Source organism: Trichomycterus rosablanca, chromosome 7, assembly GCF_030014385.1.
Source record: "Trichomycterus rosablanca isolate fTriRos1 chromosome 7, fTriRos1.hap1, whole genome shotgun sequence".
NCBI classification, from domain to species: Eukaryota; Metazoa; Chordata; class Actinopteri; order Siluriformes; family Trichomycteridae; genus Trichomycterus; species Trichomycterus rosablanca.
In genome coordinates this window covers 32850738-32870377 of record NC_085994.1, presented here as the reverse complement: position 1 = coordinate 32870377, position 19640 = coordinate 32850738, and the positions used below count along the sequence as shown (strand labels likewise).

Here is a 19640-nt window from a genome sequence, read left to right as displayed (position 1 = left end):
ATGCTACATAAGGCCTATGGGAAATGCAGCTGAAGGATGACCTGTTAGCAGGAAGACATCCTGCTTATTTTCTTTTTTATTTATATTCCACATTATTGTCCATTTTACTCTTTTTTTTTAAAACTTGAACAAGATCCAAACCGATGCCTGAGCTGGCCCAAGAGTTAGCAACAAGAGCAGATCTTTCCACCTTTACACTAAATACAATTAGCTATCAGCCAAAATCCTAGCAAACATCACCCTTCCCACTGAATTAAAATTCAGATTCATCATAAAGGTAAACTGCTGATGGCAAAACAGAGCTTGATGGATGTTTAAATTTGATGTTCCTTGTATTATAGCACATTTGAATAATTAAATTTATACATACAATTAGTTTTGTTACTGAGTCTCATGTTATAAACATTGTTCGGAATAGACAAAGTAATCTATTGACTGACCTTGTCCATACAGCAATACGTACAATATAGGCAATGGTAGCTCAATGGTAGGTACTGGACTGGTAATTAGAAGGTTTTAGAAGGCATTTAGCAGATGCTTTTAATGTAAAAGTACAGTCACTTCCACCCAGAGAACATGGCCAATCAGCTGTCAGCTCCTCGCATTTCTTGGCTCTCAAACCCGCGCCCTCTGGAAGATTGAGAGTAAAGCCTTTCAACTGTACACGGATCTGTCCCTAACAACCTAAGGGATCAAGACTGGGTGTGGAGTTCTAAATATTTAGGATCTACAATAACAAACGTATAGTCCATACTTCCACAAAGATGCCACATGACCAGAACCATCAGCATCTGCATTCTGCCCCCCTACTTCATCCACCCCTCGCTCTATTCCGCTCTCAGCTTTTCTGTACTGTCCCTCCTCCTCATTTTCATTCCATCACCCCCTCCAGTTCTGCTCTCATCTCCTTTTCAACAAGAGCAGTTTGTCAGGGTCAGAAAGCAATTCAAAACCCCTATTAATGAGCAAGAGAGAGAAAAGTGAGGTATGGAAGGGGAGGGCAGAGGAGGGGGTAGGTGGTCCTGAGGGGTGCCGGGGGTGTCGGCCATCAAAGCCGACGTGAAAAGAAGGCCAGGTGGTTGTGGGAATCGGGTCTTTTTTTTTTTTTTTTTTTTTTTTTTGCCAGGACGGAATCTTCGGCGTAATTAGCAGGCCGGATTGGGACCCTCTGAAGCCGGAGGATAGCTCCTCAGAGGTTAACGATTTGCACTTCTACAGGAGCCGCGCAGGGAGGACAGAAAGGAGAGGAAAAGGGAAACTATGGCATCTTTTATCGGGCTGGACAAAGCTGCCGCATCCTTTCAAAGGCCTGCGCGGAGGCTTCCAGTACAGAGGAAGAGCAAGCGAAATAAAAAAGAGGAGAAAAGAAAGAGCATAAAGAAAAGTAATTGAAGAAGTGGACAGCAGTCGGAAAAGGGGCACGGATGCCAACCTGCAGTTCGCAGGGCAAGACGTACGGGAGAAGGGAGGGGGGTGTATAGAAGGGTATAGAAGGCTTCTGACATGCAGCCAATCCGTGGACACTCCCAGAATTAAACAGGCCTTGCTTGCTAATGCCACTAGTCACAATCTTTACAGTGTGAAGGGTTTAGAGGCCTGAAAAGGCTGCGAGTCCACACTTTTAGTACCCAAAAAAATACCCAAAAAGATGTTTGTTTGCCACTTGAGCGGGCAGTTGTGACACAACTGTCACTCATATGCTATTTACACATTATTTGGTACAAATAGTGCAGCTTTTTGGGACATGGGTCCTGTAAGGTGGATACAATCCTTGCGTTTGAGTTTCATTAAAATGCAGACTGGCTACTAGATGTTGTCCCTAAGCGTGATTGTCCTGTCTGCACCCAGTACAACCCTGTAGCATCTGATATGTCGCATCCTTGACTAGAATAAAGCAGTTAGTTGGTAGAGACTAAAGGTGGTGATATGTGAACATGCAATAAATATCTAATTATCATTTAATATATGGACAGGTGGTAAAATAAATGTGTAAAAACAACAAGTGCACATGACTACAGGTAGATGTACCAAACTATACAATTTAATTAACATCCCACCGCCAATTCCAAAGGAAACTGCCTTGTTTTTTCATACACCAAGTGTTGGTACAGGACTGAATGCTTGACCCCAAAAGTTAGGGATTCAAATGGATTTGTTATGCCACATACTTCAGCTAAAATTCTTTGGGTTCACTTGAGAAAGTCTAAGTTATTCTAAATGATTAATATTAGATCTATATATAGTCTTTTCCAGGATGGCAATGTTCCTATCCATTGGTGTTGCTTGAACAATTAGACATAAGTTGTAGTTATAGTTTAGTGGTTAAGGTACTGGACTAGTAATAAGAAGGTTCCGGTTCAAGCCCCACCACTGCCAGGTTGCCACTGGTGGGTCCTTGAGCAAGACTCTTAACCCTCAATTGCTTAGATTGTACTACTGTCACAACTGTAAGTCACTTTGGATATTTGAATGCCGAAAATGTACATAAGGCCAAAAATCACAATATATATTGGGGGAGTATACGTCAAAATGGCCACGTCCTCAATATAATGAAGTAAAAATAAAAGAAATTCCACTCACAAGCTTTGCATATTGCATAATGTTAGGATTTGTCCATGTTCCCATAAGTTGTTCACCCCCCAATGTTTAATTCATGCATATGGTTTGATGAATGTAAAACTGGTAAAAGGTATATACTATAGCATTTGGAGTGAACTAATTACAACCAAAATAAACACTTGGAGCTGTTGGAGCTTCTGGGCATCCTAATCATTAAAATACATTTAAAAATGGTGTTGCATAAATCTGACAGTTTCAGAGTTTTGGAGGCCAGTTGTGACCCAACACTTCCCTAAGACACTTTAGGGGCGTCTTAGCGGTTAAAGTACTGGATTATTTATCAGAAGGTTGATGGTTTAATCCTCATCACTGTCAGTCTGCGAGTGTTGAGCCTTTAAGAAAGGTCTTTAACCCTCATTTGTTTGAATTGTATCCTATTTCAATTGTAAGTCACTACACAAAGGCGTCTGCTTAACGCATAATGTTTGTTGGTGTTTTCTTTAACCACAGCTAGAGGAACTATAAATAACACTCGTAACTAGTATTGTTTACACTAGTTAAGTCATCTAGCCTGTCCTATACTATTTTAATATGTCAGTGCCTCTATAATGTTCTAACCTCACTCTTAAGGCAAGAAGAAGTAACCAGTAGTGTAGAATAATTTTGAACCATAGCACAACACACACTCTTAGCCAGTGCTTCCTGGCTCACCATTTGTTGCCCATCACTCAGAAGCTGCGTCTCGAGTCCAGGCTCTTCGCTGAAAGGTGCATTTACAAGGGATCTCATGTGGGGATGTTATTGCAATTCAATATTTTTGCTCACTGCACGCTGCTGCATCACTGTTGTCAAGCTGAAGCTAATAGCCCATCTTAAAATGTTTTGCTAACACCCCCAAAAAGCCCCTTCTCAATATTTCACTGACTGTCTGACTGGAGGGTTTCAAGGTGTTTTCTTTCTTACTTTTTGACACCAGTTTAAAATGTGACAAGACCCACATGGCCAGAGAAGAAGCTCTATAACCAGTCCTATGAGCTGTATGAAATTAATATTAATAATAATAATAATAATAATAATAATAATGTGGAATTTAAATAGACTAACAACAACAACAACAATAATAATAATAATAATAATAATAATAATAATAATATTAATAATAATAATAATAATTTATTTTTCATTTGTAACCCTTAAAATAAATTATTAATAATAATAATAATAATAATGTGTAATTTAAATGGACTGATAATAATAATAATAATAATAATAATAATAACGTGGAATTTAAATTTACTAAAAATAATAATTATTATTATAATAATGTGAAATTTAAATGGACTGATAATAATAATAATAATAATAATAATAATAATAATAATAATAATAATAATGTGGAATTTAAATGAACTGATGATTAATAATAATAATAATAATAATAATAATAATAATAATAATGTGGAATTTAAATTAACTAAAAAATATTATAATAATTTATTTTTGATTTGTAACCCTTTAAATAAATTAATAATAATAATAATAAATGTGGAATTTAAATTAACTAACCCTTAAACTAAATTAATATTATAAATATTAATAATAATAATAATAATAATAATGTAGAATTTAAATGATTTAAATAATATTATAATAATAAAAATAATGTATTTTTCATTTGTAACCTTTAAAATAAATTAATAATAATAATAATGTGGAATTTAAATGGACTAAAAATAATAATGATTATTATTGTTTACAATAATATAATAATAATAGTAACACATTGATGCTGGAGATTAACTCTAAGGGACTTGTGAAAACAAGATGACATAAGTGAAAAAAACCCACTTGTGCAGCATGCGGCCCTGATGGGAGAGTGTGCACGTCATAATCAATGTGCCACCACCTTCATTTCTTTATAAAAACAAATAGCTGCTGGGAGATGGGCTAATAGTGCCTATGTGCAAAAACATAGAAAGGAAGACAACCATTCACACAATTACGTCAATTTTCGTATGACTACATAAAGAGGCAGTAAAATAAAAGGGAGCATTCATAGGGGATGGTTTCTCCATGCTTACCTTCTGTTTTAACCAATTTTTAAGTCAAATTTTGAAGACGCAAAGTGCAGCAGTGAGTAAAACCAGGCTGACTGGACCAGACAGTCAACAAATACGTTACTGTGCTCAATGACTGAATTTCAGAGAATTAACTCACTGTCAGCGTGCAGGACACAATCATCTAAATCAATCAATTCCTGATGTAAAAAAGCAGCACACACACATACTCTCATCTCAGGCAGTTACTGTATATTTCAACCCATCATTCCTAAAAGCTGGAGAGAAGATGAGCGAAAGAGATAACTGTGAAAGCCGGAGCCTTTGAACATGCAATCTGCCAACTTTAAAGTGGCGCGGTGAAGCGCGTCCCTCTGGAGAAGCTGGTCTTTTGGGAACAGTGTTCACTTTCTTATCAACGAGGGTTGGAACATCAAAGGCTGAAGAAGTCATGGCTGTCTGACCAGCCCACAGTACAGGGAGGATACAGAGTCAGACAGCAAACTGGGGATTTCTCAGGGAAATTACTGTATAGACGGTGTATGTATGACGGTGTGTGTACGTGTGTCCGGAAGCAGGGAAAAAAAAAAAACAACAGCTTTGCTTACTGCCTTGTCGGAGATGTGTTTTATTTCCCCCACATTGGATACTAAATGGCATCTATATTCAGAGCAAGTAAGAAGTGAAACGCCACATTAGACATGGCAGATCAGGGTGGAGAGGGTGGTCCCAATCCATTTAATAGTCAAAGTAAGTTTAGAGTGATGAAAACTGAACGAATATGTGCCCTTTCCATACAATTATACAAAACACTTCTACCAGTATGTTTGCATAATGTCTCCGTTTGGTTTGCTACGAGCCGGACAGGGAACTACATGGTCATCTCAAAGCGCACCCAATAGTACTCAATAATATCACAAAAGATAGATGCTATTACTGTCTGTGAAGGTTTATTCTTGTCAATAATGGTAAAACAAAGTGCTTTAAGGTTAGCTTTAAAGAAAGTTACCCTCAAACATGAGTATTTAATGGTTTTCTTTATGCATAATACCTTGCATTGTAAGCATAATATCTTTATAAGCAAAACTATATCATTACAAAGGTTAGGATTACATTATGACCACCTTCCTAATATTGTCTTGGTCCCCCTTTTGCTGCCAAAACAGCCCTGACTCGTCGAGGCATGGACTCCACTAGACCCCTAAAGGTGTGCTGTGCTATCTGCCACCAAGATGTCAGCAACAGATCCTTTAAGTTCTCTAAGTTGCGAGGTGGGGCCTGCATGGATCGGACTTGTTTTGTCCAGCACGTCCCACAGATGCTCGATTGGATTGAGATCTGGGGAATTTGGAGGCCAGGTCAACACCTCAAACTCGTTGTTGTGCTCCTCAAACCATTCCTGAAGCATTTTTGCTTTGTGGCGGGGTGCATTTTCCTGCTGAAAGAGGCCACAACCATCAGGGAGTGCTCAGGTAGGTGGTACGTGTCAAGGTAACATCCACATGGATGGCAGGACCTAAGGTTTCCCAGCAGACCATTGCCCAAAGCATCACACTGCCTCTGCCGGCTTGCCTTCTTCCCAGTGGTGATAATGTTATGCCTAGTCGATGTAATCCTTGGTATTGTGCTTCTCCCATCGTCCCTCCCAGCACAGATTAATTGAACGGTTGCAGGTAGTGCCCAAACTGGCTGAGTAAAACCTTTATGAAGAAACTGGCATCAAACCCCCGTTCTAGACCTTCCATGCTGACTTATTGCAGCACCTGCGTTTTATGTTCTTCATATATGTCCACTTCATTTGCAATAGTAAGAACAATTCAGTGTTGACCACTGCACTTTTACAATTGATAAGCTTTAAATGTTTCAGTTAACTCATGGCCCCATTTTAACATATCTTACTAATGGGACTATCCTATCCTATCCTATCCTATCCTATCCTATCCTATCCTATCCTATCCTATCCTATCCTATCCTATCCTATCCTATCCTATCCTATCCTATCCTATCCTATCCTATCCTATCCTATCCTATCCTATCCTATCCTATCCTATCCTATCCTATCCTATCCTATCCTATCCTATCCTATCCTATCCTATCCTATCCTATCCTATCCTATCCTATCCTATCCTATCCTATCCTATCCTATCCTATCCTATCCTATCCTATCCTATCCTATCCTATCCTATCCTATCCTATCCTATCCTATCCACTTTTTTGCTTTGTAACCCTGCCGTATGTAGCGGAATCAGTGCCAAATTGAAATGCAATCACTAGACTGGAAAAACGTGAAATGCAATACACATGTCACTGCTTTTCCATAGTAACATTCATAATACGTGCCAAAACGAAAAGCAAAACCTCTGTTACGTTGTTTTCACTCTGCTTGACCTCTTAACAGAAAAACAATACGTGTAGGTTTGCGTTTAAAACACTGAGATGTTGACTGTGTCAGAATTGAATACAAATCAGCTTGAAATGCAGCCAACTCACAGCTGTACTAGATTTAACTGTAAGGTGCTTCGAACGTGACAAAAAAAAAAGCAGTTCATACGTACAGTCCAAGCAGTGCTGTATCCATGCCATAATGAAAGTAATCACTGTCCAATCACAATCCTATGTAACTTTGCTGCTGGTGTTAGTGACATTCGATGATGTTCCATTAAGAGCCTCTCGCAATAACTCCGCCACCCAGCCTCTGACATTTCTTTCTTTTTCTGTTTTAATAATCTGTGATCGATTATGATTGGTTGTGTCTGTAAACCCAATTAACCACAGCTAAAATTTGGTAGAGGATAGCAATCAAACATGATTATTTTTCGTTATGGCACATATACAGCACTGCTTGGACTAAAATACAATGAATGTACTGTGTTTTTTGACACATTCAAAGTCGTGAGTTGATGGCATTTCAAGCTGATTTATATTTAATTCAGACACAAATTCAGCATTTTGTTCTTTTAAACGCAAACCTACATGTACGGTTTGTCTGTAAAGAGGTCCAGTGATGGCAAATCAATGCAATGGATATTTTACTATTCATTTTAGCATGTTTTAGCATCTGCACAATGGAATAAAGCTGCAATAAAGCTTGCCTTGGTTTAATTTCACAGTCGTTTGTGACAGAAATTCAGCAATTTTTCTATATAAATACTCATGTATCGTTATTTTGGCACATATTCTGCACGTTACTATAAAAAAGCAATAACGTGTGTATTGCGTTTGACGTTTTTCACAAACTGAAATTTGGCACTAATTTCTCTTCATACTGCAGTAGTCAAATCTGAAAGCAGTAATGGTTTGCCTATTCAACAAGCAATCATGTGACTTCTATAATAGTTCATGCAAACTGATGTTTGCACAGATACTATGTCGCAGCGAGTGAAGAACATGATTAGTAAATAAACTCATTTCCATACGCAGTGTTACACAAAAGATTGGACACCCTCTGGTCAAATTCCATTTTCTAGGTGATTTGAGTTATATCATCATCTATAGGGAACAAACTTATAAAAAGGCAATTTAATGTTAAATTTAATATATTAAAAAAATTAATGTTAGATGTGCAGTCATGTTTCCAAAAGCCACAGTTTGTTTTTTTGACGTTTACAGTAGGTTAACTTAAAAAAATATATACAACAAATATACAAAATATACTTTATTTTTAATATTAAATTTTAATAGGTACACCGATCAGACATAACATTGTAACCACCTTCCTAATATTGTGTTGGCCCCCCTTTTGCTGCCCCATACGCATATGCGTATTATGACACCCTTCTATCAGAACCAGCATTAACTTCTTCAGCAATTTGAGCTACAGTAGCTCGTCTGTTGGATCGGACCACACGGGCCAGCCTTCTCTCCCCACGTGCATCAATGAGCCTTGGCCGCCCATGACCCTGTCACCAGTTTACCACTCTTCCTGCCTTGGACCACTTTTCATAGATACTGACCATTGCAGACCAAGAACACCCCACAAGATAGACACCCCTCTATAGATAAAATGTTCACTTGCTGGCTAATAACAGGTCCGTGATGAAGAGATAATCAGTGTTATTCACTTCACCTGTCAGTGGTCATAATGTTATGGCTGGTCGGTGTATGTGTTGTCAGGTTAAAATAATTAGGACTTAAATATATTTATTGGCAATTGATTCCAATATTGTATTTTTTTTAACCAGCATTTTAAACCTTTAAATTGTCTACAACAACATCACAATGGTCACCTACATTTACTGCATGGAAACTTTACTTGCACTTTCTCAACTAGAGCTATGACACAAAGATTTTACAGCCTAAAATTAGCAGCACTAAACACGAGTCTTGGGTTAATTATTTCTCACTGTGCCCTAACTACTGTTAGTAAAGTCCGTCCCCCTGCATGTCTGCTTTTCCACGTGAGGTATCGACGTCACTATCTGCAGCCATTCTGAATGGGGAAACACCACATAAGTCAGTTCTGACAAGCTTCTAAGGTAACGAATTAGTACACATTAGGAATAGGAGGGATTCTGAAGAATATATGAAATATGGTCCATATTGGTTCAGACATTACATGGAAACATTACAAGCAAACAATTAAAACCTGACCGCATGCTTATTATATATGAGGTGAGTTAAAGCAGGGGGAACACCATGTACCTAAAAAAGAAATGAATACAATCTCTGGAGTGCTAGGAAGTGTGAGGTGACGAGGGTCTAAAGCCAGCAAATGAAACCCTTGTTGACTGCAGCCAGGAATGAATGAAGCTCATAGTTCATTAGGTCAAATCTGTGATGGAGTATGGGTGTTTACCAAAACACTATTTACTGCTATATATAGTGTACAATATATATTGCTCCCTGTACATTATATATTGTTGTATACTGTATCATGTGGATTTTGGCAATAACCTAAAGCTGTAAAGACATAGATTGAGATAACAACAGCTCTGTGTGAAAAGTCATGCTATCTATAAGTCAGTTGCATCTGCCATTAGAAAGAAAAAATTAAAAACACAGTTTAAGTAATTACATTTAGTCAATTTAGACACTTAATTTGTTTATATATTTTTCCCAGTCCATCTTATAAAATAAGTGACAGTCTTAGAATACATATTGCATATACATTTTTTACCAAAATTAAGGTTTTACTCATATTTATGCCTATTTTTTAATAAGAACGTAATCTTGTTTACTAAAATATCTTTGCATTGTAGCATAGTGATAGCATCAGCCTAAAATCTCTACCCTGGCTTGGCAGACTCAATTCAGCAGCTACATTATGAATCACAGTAAAACTATATAAATCACAGTAGATAAAAAAACTAACAGACTAGTTAAAGAGCTAACTGACTAATAAACGCTAAATAAGAAAATCTTCAAGCGACAAAGAAAACATTCATAAAACAGCCACTGCTAATAAGTTATATATATATATATATATATATATATATATATATATATATATATATATATATACAGTATATATATAATTTTTTTATTTTTTTTTAAAGAAAATTCTATGCATCCTAATTCATGGCAGTTCGGGGAGTGCACTTTTATGTTCCAGTATGACTCTGCTTCTGTGCGCAGAGTCCTGACCTTTAACCCCACTGAACACCTTTGGGATGAATTGGAATGTTGATTGCAAGACAGGCTTTCTCATCCATCATCAGTCCTACAAGAGCATGGTCAGGTGTTAACACAATTGCGTTCATATAGTGTATATAATTGTTTGCTCACCAAATGTAATTTAAAATGAGAAAATCACTGAATAAATTTGAATAAATATACTGCATATATAACAGGAGAGATCAATGATTTGTCATGAAGCTTACAGTTTTAGCTGAAGTGAATAGGTTTTAAACTCAACAAACATGCATTCATTCTTTCTAAAATGATTAACAGGCAAGTAGAAGTAGTATCTGTCTGCTGATTGGATAAATATCTTGTGGACAGAGACCAAGTTGTCTGCTCATAAAATTCAGATTTTATTTAAAATACCATAAGGCCTTTATAAGTGCATAAGCTTTCCTGATGACAGTAGTTCCTATACAGCATTTGTAAGAAATGTCAAATGGGTTCTTGCCAACTTAACTGCACACATGTACAGAGTTTAGTAAAACTCTTATTCCATTTTAAATATCTGCTGTAATAATGTAAGAAATACTAACCCTGAATAAATATCAGGCACTTACTAAAGTACCTTAGAAGGAAAAAAAATGTCAAGCCTGTCCCACTTCCATGGCCGAGGAGCTGCAGACAGCGTAGGCTGTAACATGATAAGCTCCTCTTGCACTCAGACATGGCTTTAACTGTTTTGTAATGGCTGTCTTGCCTCGGCTACATTTGCGGCCTGTACTGCTCCACAGCACGGAGACATGTCAAGGTATATTCTTCAATAAATGGAAATTGGGGGTGCAGCAACGACTAGATTTTAAGAGGAAGGCGAAATAATGTGCTGCAGTCCAACTATGTCTGACCACCTGAGTAGGAACAGGGCAATACGTGATTGCAAAAACAGGTAATGAAAGAAGAGTGAATAACAATGGCATGGGCAAGCTGTTGCCACTTTACTTTGTAGGAACCTTGCAACCTTGGAACTGTTGTCTGGTCTTAGCTAGTTAGCTACATTATAAAACAAAAATAATTTGATTTAACCTTACACTAAACCTGTAAAGAAATTACTAATCATGACTGAATTATGTCCAATGAAACTTAAACAGTATAAAAATTATTTCAAATCAGTCTGGACTTCTCATTAGCAACACAAGCTACATTGAGCTTCAGTGCAACAGTCACTTGGTAAACATTACTACATTACTATTAGCGACTGCAAGTTACTACTAGTAAATAAAAGCTGCCTTGTTAAAAATTCACAAACTGATTTCACAACTAATTTTTACTGCTTAGTTACCATCATTTTTACCCATCTAGAATATGGGGAACTACTGTACATAGCTACATTATAAAACAAAAATAATTTGACCAGTATTTAACCCTACACTAAACCTGTAAAGGAATTACTAATCATGACTGAATTATTCAGAGTTTATCATATATGTACAGTGAAACTTAAATGTAAACAGTATAAAAATTCTTTCAAATCAGTCTGGACTTCTCATTAGCACCACAAGCCACATTGAGCTTCAGTGCAACAGTCACTTGGTAAACATTACTACATTACTATTAGCGACTGCAAGTTACTACTATTAAGTAAAAGCTGCATTAAATACATCTTTGATATTACAATGAACTAAACCTGCAGTCAAAAGCTGGCAAGCTGCTGTGCTACCCACAATACGCATAGCGCAGGAGCTAAACAGCAAGCTATAATTTCTACTTCATCATCATTTTACCAACTTGATGCCTAATCCATGATATGTCAGAATCACTAATACTATTAGGGTGTTTTTTATACAGGAAACATTCTGAATACTTAATGAAACCTTACCAAGTTTTTGTTTACCTACGTTTATCCTGACACATTTGATCTGGAACCTTTTCCACCACAAAAAGTACTTTCCACATGATAAAAAGGTTTGATAAAGATTCTTCCTGATAGTTTTTTTTAAACACACGACCATTTAGGAACTGTAAAACCTTTACGCTACAAATGTGGGTGCACATAGGTATAAAATATCAAAACCACAATTTAATTTTTATATCAAATTCACACTGCATATTGTGAATCAGTGCTTTGGTTTTGGCACACCTGTGGAGGTGGAAGACATTTTCATTAGCTTGTAGTTATACATACTCATGTCCACAAGCATCCCCACCCCCAACACGCATGCAGACATTCTTTTAACCAGTTTATCACCTTTTTGGCCAGTCAAACTCAAGTGCTACTTAGACAAGTGCTAGTTTTGACAGTATCTCAGTGAAGAACTTCCAGCAGCAGAGATTATGCCTAAAAATGTAGCAATTATTATACTTAAAAAAAGATTTAAGCACTACCCACCATATAAACCCAAACATCAGCCATTGTGATCGTGTAAATCCACTGGTTGTGGTGATTGCCTAAGTCTTCTACCAGACGTTGCACACTATTCATATCACAGTTTTATAGTGTTTTGGCTTGATTTTATTACATCTGTCAAAACATCATAGGCTGTTTAAAAACCTTGTAATGTGTGATCCATATTTTTCTCTTCAAAAAAGGCATTAAAATGAAAGCAGCTCAGTCAGATCAGAAATGTCTGATTTTAAAAATAATGACTTAACAATGCATTCTCAAGGATTTATATTGCACTGGCCTGGATTAACACAGGCTACTTATCACGGCCCTCGTTTTACAAGTCTGCCAGTCTGGACATGTACTTGCTACTAGTGAAGATTTTATATCTACCAAAGTGGCATCACCCTGCCGTCTTAGAATGGCCTGCACTGAACGATCTGCCAGTTTACAGTTTGTTTCTATTATTAACCTTAACACATATAGCTAGACATGTATGCTCCAGTAGCATGGCAGCAGTAAACTGTGCTTACTCCTGCTACAGGGAATGCCTTTTTTCCTGCTAATCTCAGCAGAATCCAAACATATCTGTAGACTAAGTATCTATAACCCATTAGAGTCTGGACAATCCAACTGTGCCAATCCTTATCGATGACTTCATACAATGCACTGCAGGAAACTGAGATGCAGATGGCTGGCTGTAGTGGGTTTTAACAGTGCAGCCCTGAATTGGGATTCTTCCACATGCAGCCACCCTTAATATTTAATTAAGCACTCTTGTTGCAGTGTTCAAAATACTGTTAAAGAGTTAAGTGAAAATACTGTATAATGAAGACACATTGTAATGTATAAGCCTGATAACGTTTACATTATGCAATTGACTCCACAAAGGACAAGCTTTCAATGAGGCTATTAATTTCAAAATCAAAATACAAGTACTCAGTAGCACCAACGTTCTTTATTCTGCTGTGTCAATAGAGCCAATACCACTGTTTAATTAAGACTAAACAGGGGCAATTAACAGGGTCATTTATTGGAACAGAAAGTATAAAATAACAGTACGTTTGTGCCTGTGCGTTGAACTACGGTGGCGTTAATGGTTTGAACCAAAGACTCAATTCGCATAAAATAATACGTCAAAATATTCCTTTGCAGCAGGTTTCCATAGCAACCATGAGTAATCCACTATTTTAAAATGCTAGCCTATTTAGTTTAGTAGGGATGCGGTTTTGGGACGGATTCTATTCTGCTAAATGGTATGAGTCACACCGCGCATTTAGAAGATCAAAAAAATATAAAAAATAAATAAAATAAAATAAATAAAAAATAAAACTAATAAAAGGCTAAGTCGTTTTAATTTACGTATACGAAATAATGTAAAGACGTCGACTTGTGCGCATTAATGTGGCTGAAATTTGTATGACACGTCCGAAATTTAAAGCTTATAATATTTTAACGAATAAATGGCAATCTTTGAGTTTGTTTTTGGTGTTTGGTATTTTATATTTTAATGAGTTAATAATAAATACCTAATTGTAATTAACGTAGCAAGCGGCGTTTTATAATAATAATTATTATTATTATTATTATTGTTATTATTATTATTATTATTATTATTATTATTAAAAGTATAATTATAATACATACATTTAAATTGGGAAAATATTTTTATTCGTTTATGAATCGGCATATTGCATAATTACGTCACATGCTGTGCAGTATCACTTATTATATTTTCATTAACTGTCATAAATATTATTATTATTATTATTAAAAGTATAATTATAATACTCATAATTCATAAATTTAAATTAGGGAAATATTTTTATTCGTTTATGAATCGGCATATTGCATAATTACGTCACATGTTGTGCAGTATCACTATTATTATATTTTCATTAACTGTCATAAATTATTATTATTAGTCATTATGAATCTGTATTAATTTTAAATTACATTTAAATTGATGTATAATAATAATAAGTATAATAATAATAACAATAATAACAACAACAACAACAACAATAATAACAATAATAATAGTAACAATAATAATAATAATAATCTGACCGAATTTATACTTTACAAAAATAAAAAGTAGCTAGAAATATTTACGTAATATTTACATAAACATCCCTGTATTGATAAAATATTTTCAAATAGATATTATTAAATATCTTCTTTTTAAATATTGTATATTAATTTAACACAATTTGAAATGTGTTCAGCTATTTTGTTGAAGCTACCAGTACCGCCATCACGTCCATGTATTTTTATTGGCGTATTACTATAGTAATAGGCACTTAGAAAAAATAACACTCTTTTGAGAAGCGGTTTTGACACACTCGATCCAGTTCAGCTGATCCGCTTCTGAACCTTTTTTTTTATATGCATGTAACATGGAAGGTACAGACTGGGAGAAATGTTCAGCAGGCCTGGTCTGATCGCTGGCTTTAGGTTCTGGCTGGCCTTCAATGCTTTATCAAGATGTGAGAAGACAGAATTGGAGCTAAAGGACATGTTGAAAACAAGTCGCAGGTGTGTGTGTGTGGTGGGGGGGGGGGTGGTCGGGGGGTGGGGGGGTCTTTGCGAACAAAGACACGCAAAGTGTCGAAACTAAAAGCAAGCATGAGGTGCTACTGACTCACTTTACCTTTTTACCTTTTAAAACCCTTAAGCATGCAGATCAGGGTAAAACAGAACAAGCTGGGAAAATCCAAACAACATAGCAGCACATAGGCCTGAGAGACATTTAAATACGCTTAATTCAAGAAAATATATTCACAACAACAAACCGTGCATGCTGCATGTGCATACTGTGGAGTTTAGGAAATGGACATGACTAATTTAAATTCCTTAACGTTCTTCTTGCTTTGTTAGTTTATGACGAGGTAACGTGCGTTAACCTAGATCAACAGGTCATTAATCTAGTGCTGTGCATGAATCGTTGTATTAAAATTGTCAATTAATCTAACACAAACAACAATTTACAGTATTTAAGCTTGAAATAAAATCACTGAGTAAAACGATATTAATTATTAAGTATTCATATTAAGTAGAAATATTGTTATGTATTTCATTATCTATATTGCAAAGATATAAATGAATTAATTAAAGAGAATTACATTACTTTGCAGCAAAATTTCCATAGCAACAATGAGTAATACTAGTTTAAAAAGCTAGCCTATTTAGTTTAGTGGGGGTGCTTTTTTGGGACGGATTGGCTATTACTTGAATGCAACATGAAAATGCTCAATTGAAATTAGTCGATTCAATTGAATTGAACATCAGTTCAGCAAAAATGCAATATTGTATATGTATGTATATATATGTATATATATACACACACACATATATATATAAAAAAAACGAGTGTTTATGATATATATTGTCAACAATTAAACCAGGTAAGTCCATAAATTCTCTCAACTGCGTAAAACAATTTACACAATAATGTCTGCAGACTTCCACTGTCTAACATGTCAAAAAACTTACCCAGCATAATTATAAAAAATATGAATAATTTAACTCAGACATATTTCCTATACTTCATATAGTTTAGCAGTGTGTAATTTAATTCAATTAGCAGTGTGTAATTTAATTCAACATATTTTCTATAGTTCATAGAAAGTATTCAATTGAAATTAGAGCGCCCACATCAGTTCATCAATTCATATATATATATATATATATATATATATATATATATATATATATATATATATATATATATATATATATATTCCAAAACAAACGAGTGTTTATGATATATATTGTCAACAATTAAACCAGGTAAGTACATAAATTCTCTCAACTGCGTAAAACAATTTACACAATAATCTCTGCAGACTTCCACTGTCTAACATGTCACATACCCAGCATAATTATAGAAAATATCATTAATTTAACTCAGACATATTTCCTATACTTCATATAGTTTAGCAGTGTGTAATTTAATTCAATTAGTGAATTCACTTGATTGAATATATGCAAAACAACGCAGATCGTGGCTAGAAATCTACTAATTAAATGCACTCAAACGTCTGCCAGTTAAACGATGTGTTGTTTTGCACATGGTGTGCTTGCAAGTGTAAAAATTAATATTACACTGCTGATCGTGGGAAAAACAACAGGCTACATGCAAGTGAAATGCACTGAAATGCACACCAATGACTGCAGTCTGAATGCAGAAGTATTTGTTCTGCACGTTGCGAGCTTGTAAATGCACAGTGGCATTTCCCTTTTTTTCAGCCTAGTCCTTAAACTTATGCATATTAAAATACGTGCAATAAATTTTAAAACGCATCGTGTGCTTAAAAGTGCAAATGACATTTCTAACTCAGGCTAGTCCACAAGTCCACAAGTCCACGGTTATGTTAAAATACCTTGCATTACATATTAAAGAATGTAAAACCCTAACAATCTGATCTCCCAATATCAATAGTATAAAAGCAGCATGCAGACTGATTGAAGTTTCCAACCTTGACGTCACAATCAAAACAAAACATCAAAGCAGAAACAAATACGATCTTAATTATGACATGATAATACTGAAAACAGTCCACAGACGCATAGCAAGTCCAGAAAAGAGCACTTTCTTTCCCGACGAGTTTCCAAAATAAAAAAGGAACCCAAATCAATGCAGTTTGTATTAAAAACAAAGTTGCAAATCCACAAAAAAGAAAGAAAAATATATTTAGGAATCGGATCCCCTCCTGTGTTTGATATCCACTTGCCGGAGAGAGAGTTTTGCTGGGGTCGCCTTGGCCATGCGCAGTGCGAGAGCGCCCACTATTTCAAAAGCCTGGAATATTATTTCACAAGACTCAATAAAAAAAGTTAACTATCCCTTCCGACAAGTTTCGACTAACTTTTCGAGCAACGGTTTCTCCACGGCGTGAGCGACTACGAAAAGGCGGCATTGCAAGAGCGCAGTTTTAGCGATGCTTTCATTCTCTTCTGCGCCAAAACCAAGCGGCTGCGCATTCACGTCTGAAACTTCTCCCACACTGAGACTGTACACAGCGCGTACGGTGGATCGGCCATGCGAACTTTCTGCGGTTCAGTTCGATCAGAGGAATAATACAATATGCACATGGATATTCATCTAAGCGAACAAGCCACATGGACTCCTGGAACTAATCAATGAAAATGACGAGCGCAAACGGGAAAGGGGGAAAGAAGCGAAAAGCAGGCAAATAAGGCAAAAGAGTGGGCACCTACTTTTGGCCAGTTTTCTCGCCCTCGCTTTGGATCTCATCTCGTCGGCTTGTGGATTCCTCTCGTCCTCCTTGAGCTCAGAAGCGGCAGCAGCACTATCTTCATCTCACGAGCATTGTCAGTTCGGACACCTTCGCACATGCGCACAGGCCATTCAATCTGACACCGGCGTCGGGGCCAAAAAAACTTTCCAATGTATTCATCATCATCACTTTTTTTTTGTCCTATCGTCTCTCCTTCAGATCACTTATCTCTTTCCCTCCCTCCCTCCTCCTCCCTTTTCCTCGATCCGAACCATCGTGCCCCCCCAACACACACACACACACACACACACTCGTTCACGAGCACACACTCCTACTCCGCTTCAGGAACAGCGCCGTTTTCGCCAACCTGCGCAATACTGACCAACGCTGGACCAGAAAAAGTCATCATTCAGCATGGTGGTTCGAGTTTTAACTTATTTAGAAAAATAGTCAACGGAATGAATGCGTTAATCCAATGTGTGTAAGGTAATGTATGAACCAGTATTATTATTATTATTATTATTAAACGGGTGTACTCATCAAAAGTGTACATTGTCTTGTATTGTTTTTAAAGCTGTGGTATGTAACTGTTAGGGAGGGAAATACTATCGAGGGTAACAGTGTGTACGTTAATGTATGGAATAGAATTTACTCATTATTAAGGCTAAAAAGTTAATGGCAAAATATTTTGTTATTAAGAATAAACCTGCTGCATGCTACTTTTCAACACAAACATCAATAGAGAAAGAAAGTTAAATAATTTAAAAAAAATGTAAATGATCTTAAAGCTGTTGTGTATTATTCTGCAAGTAAGTAAGTCACAAGTGTAAACAGTAGCTGGGCTGTGCACTTCATTCCTGCACAGATTATTCTAATGCTGTGAAAGTGTCAAGTCAGTCAACATTCAAGTAGTTTTCAAGTAGTTGGCGTCAGACCCTGTTAGAATGTAGAATGTAGAACAGGAGTACAAAGTTAACAGATCTGGCCCAACTTCATATATTGAATTCATGTTTTAATTGTTTGTGTTTCTCACAAGGTGAACAATCATTTTTGAGATTTTTTTACACTCTTAATTTTTTAAGTAAAAATAAAAAGCAATTTTGGGTTACATGTATTATTATTATTATTGTTGTTGTTGTTGTATTATTATTACTATTATTATAAAAATTGTTCTCTAAAATGTATGAATGAGGAATTAAAATCAACTTTTTTATTTATATGGAATCTTTATTATAGAATTTCTTTTAGTTTCCAGTGTCACTAATTAACAAAATATAGTGGTGAAAATAGTTCTTCACTGCATTGTGGGTTAAAGTCAAAGTGATTAAGAACCATCAAAGGGTACTTTAAAGAAACAAAATAGTTTATCCATAGCATCAGTTGGAAGAACAGTGAACAGTACAGTTTGTCTTTTTGGTGGGTGACTAAAGATTTTCAGAATTTTAACATAATCATATATATGATGTTCAGTTTATTGTACATTTTTACGATCTGGATCTTAAAATCAATTGTTACGTTTTACTAAAAAAAAAGAAATCATTGAATATGAATATTTAATGTGCTATGAAAACTGTTCATATGTGCGCACACACTCTGCATTGTTTCTGCCGCTGGCTAAAGTGAAGGCGAGCCTGGGTTCGAAGGAGGGAGAGGGGGAGAGAGAGGAAGGAGCAGAGGCAGAGGTAAAGGCAGAGGTAAAGGGAGAGGTAAAGGCAGAGGTAAAGGGAGAGGTAGATGGAAGAGGAAGCCGCGTTCAGACCGGGTTCTGGGTCTGTATTCGGCGTTAAGCGTGTCGGCTCATATGGAACCACTGTGAGCGTCATTTTTGATCTGTAGATTGAT

General features: G+C 36.1%; 1 protein-coding gene across 1 annotated transcript in view; it reads right to left on the bottom strand.

The window, feature by feature from the left end:
* Positions 1–18322, bottom strand: part of prdm16 (PR domain containing 16) — a 322591-nt gene extending 304269 nt beyond the window's left edge. Inside the window, 1 exon segment of the mRNA XM_062999239.1 lies at positions 17779–18322. Within this exon segment, the coding sequence (XP_062855309.1) occupies positions 17779–17815 (37 nt within the window). The 5' untranslated portion in view covers positions 17816–18322.
* Between the last annotated feature and the right edge of the window lie 1318 nt (positions 18323–19640).